We start from the raw sequence: 8,646 nt of genomic DNA, 5'->3' as shown, positions 1-8,646 counted from the left end.
GTAACTATTACATACACATTTTATTGTAATACTTTAAATGTCACCATTAAAATTAAATAGCTATGTAATTTTATTCATGCTAACCTGCTAACCTACATTGGCAACAGAAATGTTTGACCTTAATTGGAGGTATATGTCTCTGTAAATCATGAAATTAATCTCCACTATACACCAGGGAGATGTAGTAAATGACACTGAGGGAGATCTCTATTCTCTTGCATAGAGCTTACAAATAGACAACTACCAACAATTGTTTAATGAGGACTATTTTGGAATGCATAATGTGTACTTTGCTTTCTATTATAGTGACAATTCCAGATGGATGAATATATGAATAGTTGGATGTAACCCAGAGATGGAGACAAGGGTCAGTCTCTAGAGATTTTAAGAGATTTTTAAAATTATTTCTTAGTTGAAAAATCAAGTTCTTCCACCTGCCCTTTTATGCAATCACAAAGCAATTTATAGAAAAAGGAGGATGAAGTTGGACTAGTCAGGCTCAGAGAAATCTTAACAGTATATGATACTGTTTGTCTAGGTCTACATAAAATTCCATCCTAAAATCAGTTTTTCTTCTTCCAAGACTAACGTGTTGCAGTGATTAAAAAGTCTACAAACACTAACAGTGTACTAAAGGAGAACCTTAAATAAATTTGGAGATAATCTGTTAAATCTAGAATTTAACATAGATTGTACACCATACTGACTGGTTTCCTAAATATGTCTGAATAACCATAATTAAATGCAAACACATATTCTGAGCACTATCTCAATTATTAGGTAGTTGTATAAATTAGAGCCTTAAAGTGTGCTTTGTAGCACTGCTGAACGGTCCTTGACAGAAAAGGGGAATAATGAAGATACTAAACTTACCTCTTGGCCTGATTTTCCTGAATTCTCTGAATGCAGAGATTCAATTTCTCCTTCAATCATAGCAGCTTCTAGGCACTCATGTAGATCTTTGAATCCATTGACCTGAAGAGGGTACTGACCAAACATTTCAGTATTTTCAAATTTTTTACCTGTATGAGGGGAAAAGTTCCTTTAATAGCATCTGCCGAAAGTAAATGTATATACAAAACATGTCCTGAACCTGGAAACTACTACCCTAACTGATTATGTTCAGAGAATAGTGAGTTACTGCAATTTTTCTGTTGGCTGTGTGTATGTGTGCGTATTAATTCTTTCAAAAAATACCTTCTAAATAAAGGCAAGACATTGTGATAAACAATGAGAAATATATAGTAATGGGGGAAAAGACTTAGGAAACTAGTAGTTTTTTTAAAACGGTATTACACACTCATTACACAGATAGTTATGAACCAATAATTGCTTGCTATTAAGTGTTAAAAAAAATGTGATGAGACAGAGTGTAGAAAGTGGATTTTATGTAGTTATAGAGGTTAAAAACATTCATAGCAATTGACTTTTACCTCAAACTTGGATGGTCAGTGCACATGGGTGAGGTTTGTGGGGATGGGGAGGCAGGAGAAGGATAGAAGAGCAGTGCTGTGGACTACAGGTGGCCAAGAAGCAGCACATGCAAAACAAAGTGCTAGGAATTTGGCCTGTTTGGAGAACTCAGGGAAGGACAATATAGCTCAGAGAAGGAGCAAAGAAGAGACAGCAATAAATCTTAGTGGGTGCAGAAATCTACCAAAACTTGTAAACCATGTTAAGATTTCTTTTTTCCATATTGCATATAATGAAAGTCACCACAGAGTTAAATACAAGAATAATATGGCTAGAAGTATGTTTCTAAACAACCTTACTGCTTCGTGGTAAGTGGCATTAATAATGAAAGCATATAAAAATCAATGAAGTTACACACGCGCACACACACACATACATATGTATATTACAAAAAAGAGGAACGGGAAGGACCAATAGGACTTGACTGACTCACAGAGAGAATGGCTGATAGGAATAAGAAAGCTATCAAAAATGATACTGCCTTCTAACATGAACAGTTGGGTTGATTGTCATCTACTAAATAACAGGGACTTTTTTTTTTCACTTTTTCAACAAAACAGTGATTAAAATGGCCATGGGATTTCAAATTGAAAAGAAAGTTGTTATGAGTCTATAAGATAAAGCTTGTGTGAAGTTAGTAATTGGAGAACTACTACATTATTGATAGCAGAAATCAAGGGAGTGAATAAGACTAACATACAACAACAACAAAAAAAAAACAAGACCTAAACTGAGTCCCAAGTTATCCTAATTTTAAGAGAAAAAACTATAAATATATTAAATAATCACACAGGTATAAAAAATGTCTTATGCCATAGAAGTCAAAGAAGCATTTTTAAGAACAGCAAGATGGAGGAGAAGTCAGAGTCAACAGCATTAGCAGTTGGTAAAAGTTCAATAGAGAATTGAAGGAAACCCAAAATACTTGAACTTCAGTAGGATATCAATAACCTTTAAACATCTCTTGGTAAGAGGTATAGGTCAGAAGCAAAAAATGGAGTGGACCTAATAAATGACAAATAGAAGGTGAAAACAAATGCCTCCCTTTAAAAGGAATTAACAGTGAATAAGATTAACTGAAAAAGAGTATGTAAAAAACAGATTTTTTTTAAATATTGGTTCATTGATGCATACAAGAGCTAGGGTGTAATCCAGAGGTGTGGAAGAGTGAGAGGGTGAGACAATTCAACAGAGAGTAGGGAACAAAAGAAAGACACTGCTGAGAGGAGCAGCAGGCAAGACAGGAGAGGTCTGTTGTGTCATGTGAGTAAACTCCCTGGCCAGGGATCAAGCTTCATAGTGCTAAGACTTAACCTTTTGCACCACCAAGGAAGCCCCCAAATAGATGTGTTTGTATTGATATGAGACCATCTCTGAATACTGACAAGACTGAAGACACAGGGCAAAAAGCAAAATCATGGCTAGAAAAAGGTCTGAGTGAAAAAATGAAGGGATGAGACCTGAGCACATGAAGGAAGTAAACATCCAGATGATATAGCAAAGGTTCTGGATACCAACATCTGTGTTTAAGGAAGTCATGTAAAGAACACACAGAATCAGGTGCAGAGGCTTAGGCCCATGGTTATTAGGTTCATTCATTTTATGGCAAGATCATGACACCTGAGGTAAGATCTTTGCCAGAGAATGAAACCACAAAGAAATCATATTTGAAATCAGTAGGAAAGATCAAAACTTCTATTACAGAAAATAAGAGAACAGTGATTAAACAATAAATAAATACATGACTACCAGCCAGTAACAAGATTGGGCCACTAAGTTAGTGGCACCATAAATTCATGATTTGTTACTGTTAGCCCACATTTTGTGTGACTTTCCTCAGCAACTTTCAGACCCCCACTACAAGCAGAGAGAAGAGTAATTTCATGAGGGTCAGAACACAGCCTGGTTGAAATGCCATATTTATGAGAAAGGTCATAATGAACAAAGAAGAAAGTGAAGAAAAGGGTTGTGAGGAATGAAACAGAGGGATCCATGAGCTAAAAGTTTTGGAAAAGCTGAGGAACTTTTAAAATGAAGTATTTTATTACTTCATAGAGTATTAGAGAACAAACTCACCCCCCAACTGAGAGTAAGGTGATAAGAAAACTTTAGATATGTGAAAGTGATTAAGTGCTCTAAAGTTAAAACACTATTTATGCAGTACAATAGCTTTGAAACAACTTACACACTCAAATACCTCAACACTAAATATTTTAATAATAAACCTTTTTAAGAATCAAGATAATACAGCAAAAATACTCATGAAGGGTATTAGCAATATTTCCCAGTCATAATACAATTAGAGTTATTCTAAGGCTTCAGATACAGTGTTCCACTCAGAGATCAGTATGACAGAATGGACATCCCAAATTGAAATAGAATTTACTATTTAAAATACTTCACTGTTTATATTATAAATATTTAACATTTGAGGCAAACAAATATGTACTGACACTCCATTTAATTGCCTGATTAAACCCTGAGTTAATTTGCCTCCTTTTCCCCAAATCCAGCTAATAAAACTGTAGTCAAACAAAACTGCATGGGAATCCATCACTTATGCTCTTGAAAGAAAACCAATTTTCCAAATTTTAGACTTTCGGTGACCTGGTTAAACTTTCAAATTTAACACAATGGTTAATGTGGGGGGGGGGAGTTAATTTATGTTTTGAGACTTAGCAGTATTATTATTAAAGTACACCAAGTGAATATGTTCTCTTCCCTGGTTAAGAAAACGAGTAACTAGTTAGAACCAGAATTGATGTTAAATTTATAGACACTTAGGACAGTAGTTTAGTATTACACTTAATTGATTTTTCATAAGTTGTAAAATAAGATTTTCTTAAAACTAGAATCTAAAGAATTGTATAATCACAAAAAAAACCAAACTAGGATCTGTGCAATACCCTGAATGTGCTAAATTGCCCAGTGTAATTTTCAACTTACATATACCTGAAACCCTCAAAAAAAAAAAAAAAAAATGACTACCACACAAGCACAGTATTCAATTCCAATGTTATTTTCAAAGGGTCAACCAATTATTCTATTGATCCTTGTATTCCAATTCATAGCATCAAAAGCCTTCTCACAGATAAGAATGTCAGGATGGCATTAACTAAGCATTGATTAGTATGTGTTAATATACTCTGCACTTTTCTTTTATTCAGTTCTGTGTTGCCCATATAGTGGATTAGTAGCAACAGTGCAACAGAAATTACTAGACAAAGTAAAGTTAAAATTAGGAAGTTACTTGACAAATAGTCGACTATCAACAAAGAAGCAAGCATGGGTAACTATACCTTCTAGCACTCCCACAGCTAGGAATCTTCCATAGAACAACTCTACCATGGGGTTCTTTGGCTTCTCTTCATCCCTAAAGCATGTTAAAAAATACAAATGTGGTTATAATTTGGACCTTTAAATAAAAGTAGGAAAACATTAAAAGCACACTACATGCCAAGATGATATAATTTATGCAGTTATCATGCACTGGGCTCTGCTACTTACAGTATCATCTTGGGCAAGTTTATTCTATTATTTTTTTCACCTATCAACTGAGGGCAATGATGGTAACTGACTCTGAGGGCTGTTGTAAAGGGTAAGATAAGCTACTCTGTAGGATGACCTTGCACAAGGACCTGACACTGTTCTCGCTTAGTGTTTACTCTTTCTACTATCATTCCACATACTGGTACCAGACATCTAGTCTGTATACTACACACACACTTGGACTTGTTGAGAAAGAGGAAATGTCTCTCTGAATCAGAATAAACTTATACAAAATCTTTTGTCATTTCCCACATTATGTAGAGGAGCACATACCATCCAAAATTAGCAATCACCACCAGTGAAGGAACTTTGACTCAGAATAGCAAGTTATACCACCCTTTTCTGAAGTCTCACATGACAATAAAATTTCCCAGTTGTAAATTTTCAAAATTGTCTAACATACACATTTTGTTTTTTCTTAAAGAAAGCAAAGTGAAATTTTTAAAATATTTTCTTTTTATGTGTTGTACTCTGTGACCTGAAAACACAAAGTTTATTTTGGGTTCATTATATAAAAGGGTGCTATATCCATAAATATGTACAGAAATCTTCTGTATGTAAATTTTGAAAATTAAAAAAAAAGGGGGGGGACACTATCTCTTGTTAAATATGTTCCGTGAATCACCACTTAATCATTAAAACATTTGGTGGGAAGTACTGCATTTAAATTTTTACAACAACCTAGGAGATATAGTATGATAGTCTCTAGTGCTATTCAGGAAGATCTCTAGACCTCCACTTTTAAGTATGTATAAGATGCACTTATCCACTTGTTTCTTATTTAAATTATAAAATACTATAATAAAATACATGAAAATTTTTCCATATCATTTTCAAATGCACAAGTTTGGTTGTATTAAGAATATTTACAGTGTTGTGCAACCAGCCTCCAGAACTCTCTTCATTTTGCAAAACTAAAATTCTACACTCATTAAAACTGCTTAATCCTCCCCACCTCCAACCATGCAACCTTCTCTAGGAGAGATAACAGCTCTTGATAATTCGTACGTGACAAATTTAACATTGGTCTTTTTGTGGATGGTTATTCAACTTAAATAATGTCTTCATGGTTTGTCCACATTGCAGTAAATGTCACAATTTTCTTCTTTTTAAAACATGAGTAATACATAAATATCCACAAGTAATGTGTAAGTAATATATAATGCAGGTATATACCACATTTTGGTTATCAAATTCATGGACATTTGGGTTGTTTCCATCTTTTCATAACTGTAATTAATACTGTGAACATGGGTATACAAATATCTCTTCAAAACCATATTAGAAATATACCAAGCAAAATGCTCAGTCCCAAGGTTTCTTTCTTCTTTTTTGGCTTCGATGATTTATAAGTGACAAAATTCTAAGATATTTAAGTTGTGCAATATGATGATTGCATATACATACATGTTGTGAAAAGATTCCTTTCAAAGTGTTTTTAATTTTTTGAGGAATTAACATACTGTTTCCCACATGGGTTGCACCATTTATTTTTACATTTCCACCAATAATGCACAAAGATTCCAATTACTCCATGTCCTCTCCAACAATTGTTGTTTTCTGTTTTGCTTGTTTGTTTATGGCAACCATCTTAGTGGGTGTGACGTACTGCCATTTACTAGAAATTAAATGCATCACATGTATTCCTTTCTCTAACAAAAAGTGAGTGGAAGTGAAGTATGCGCTTTTAGGCAGACAGCTGCAAGCCTGCGCATTTCTTTCTCGGTGATCCAGAGGTCCATGATGAGGCGAAGCCTCTGCCCCTTGTTCATACTCACTGGACAAACAGAAACAAGCTGCTAAAGTTTGGGGATTACTGCCACTAAGTTACCAAGGCTACCATGACTTATAAGAGGAGATACTATCCCTTTTTTTCTGATCATAAAACTACTAAGTAGGTTTCGTCATTGCCCAAATCCAGACAACTAGTAAGTGCTCAAGCTGAAAAGTCAACTCAAATATGACCAAAACTTGTGTTGTAAAAAGCTCCCTTTAGTTGTTGTTAACCTTTTGAGGAACCTGCCTTCTTAGGAATCTTGATGAAATTGTTTACCTTGTTCTTCAATGCAATCATCAGTTGTTCATTCATTTAATCTGTGAATCTCAGGGACCCAGACTATGGCTAAATCAACAGTAACATGAGGAATACAAGTGAAAAGTACTTAAAAAGGCATAAAACCCCTACACTAGAAAAACTAAAGAAATACTAAAGTAAACCTGCAACAGGACAAAATTTAAGTCTTGTGAACTGTCTGGCACAAAAACAATTCATCAGCCTAGAGCAGTTCATAGGGTAACCTAGAATGCTTTGGTTGGTGCTTTCCAGTCTTCGCAATAACACTGGCAGACAGAGAGTACCAAGAGAAAAAGCTGGTACATAAAGATAATGCCTTCCCATGATCACAGAAGCAGGCACAGCATTTCCACATACTCATAATCTGTCTTGCCACGCACACAAACTGGAGAGCTTTGCTCAAGATAGGCAGAGCATAGGAGTTCAAAACAGTTTTAGTTCCACAAGCAATAAAGAACAAACTGAAAGTGTACAAGTATCTTGCAAATAGGCTTAAAATTTCAGAAGACTAAACCATCCCTACTCCAAAAAAATTTTCAGATGAAATTTTAGCTTCTTTCAGTTTTAGAAAAAGGAGAGATGAATTACTAGTTACTAGATCAGAAAAGGATAACTGAAACCCAAGAAAACTAAGAGCTACAACAAGGTAATGAATAAGATCTCCAAAATGAAAAGACAAAGAACCAGGAGACAGTCAAAAAGTGACACCACCCTAAATCTACAAATAAAAAGCAATTGGACCGTCATCTCATGAAGATAGTATGAAATGGTTATGGAAAACCTACATGGAACTGAGAGGAAGAACAGGAATTTTAAGTAAAAGAAAAAACTTCAATGACACTCAGTTATCATAGATGGGAAAACAGATATAGTTTATACTCTCAGAAAAGATGCTCAGCAAATTTTTAGCATTAGAACTCTAAGGAACAGAGAACTAGAGTTTCACTGAAAAGTAACCAGAATGGATAACCCTAGGTCAAGTCCACATATAGGTTTCCCATTAGTCTGATGGAAACTTCCAAGAGAGATTACAGCAGGCATGACAGGTCTGAATTATAAATTACTTGAACATACTTTTAACTCAAATTTCTCTATAAAGGATATATAGATATAATATCAGAATAATAAGTTGGAAAGTTGGATGAAGAAATACAGCCCGGGAGTTAAAAAAAAAAAGAACAGGAAAAGAAATCCATCAAACAAGTTTGCCCTTAAATGAGGCAGGAGCTGAACAGATTAAACTGCTAAAATTTCATTCAACTCTCCCTACTTAAAAGCATGAAATAGGCCCTGCCTGGTGACACAATGGGCTAGGATGCAGCACTGCAAACTAGCCACAGCCACTTCAGCATGAGTTCAATCCCCAGCCCTGGAGGTGACCACATGGCTCGATAGACCTCTCCTAACCCATCCACTGCTCCCTTCAGCAGTGTACTATCTGCCTGTTCTGCTCTCCACTCTATCTCTGGTGAATCATCTCACTGCCCCTGCACCTCTGGCCTATAAACCAGTTCTACATGCATAAATAAATAAATCTTTAAAAAGAGGGG

General features: G+C 35.1%; 1 protein-coding gene across 1 annotated transcript in view; it reads right to left on the bottom strand.

The window, feature by feature from the left end:
* Positions 1-8,646, bottom strand: part of USP25 (ubiquitin specific peptidase 25) — a 185,721-nt gene that overhangs the window by 35,548 nt on the left and 141,527 nt on the right. Inside the window, exons 15-16 of the mRNA XM_012730671.1 lie at positions 4,773-4,846; positions 874-1,022 (exon numbers count right to left, since the gene is read on the bottom strand). Coding sequence (XP_012586125.1) covers positions 874-1,022; positions 4,773-4,846 — 223 coding nt within the window. The remainder of the gene's footprint in view (positions 1-873; positions 1,023-4,772; positions 4,847-8,646) is intronic.

The sequence above is a fragment of the Condylura cristata genome, unplaced genomic scaffold, assembly GCF_000260355.1.
Source record: "Condylura cristata isolate star-nosed mole 26May11 unplaced genomic scaffold, ConCri1.0 scaffold00003, whole genome shotgun sequence".
NCBI lineage: Eukaryota > Metazoa > Chordata > Mammalia > Eulipotyphla > Talpidae > Condylura > Condylura cristata.
This window is presented reverse-complemented; position numbering and strand designations above follow the sequence as displayed.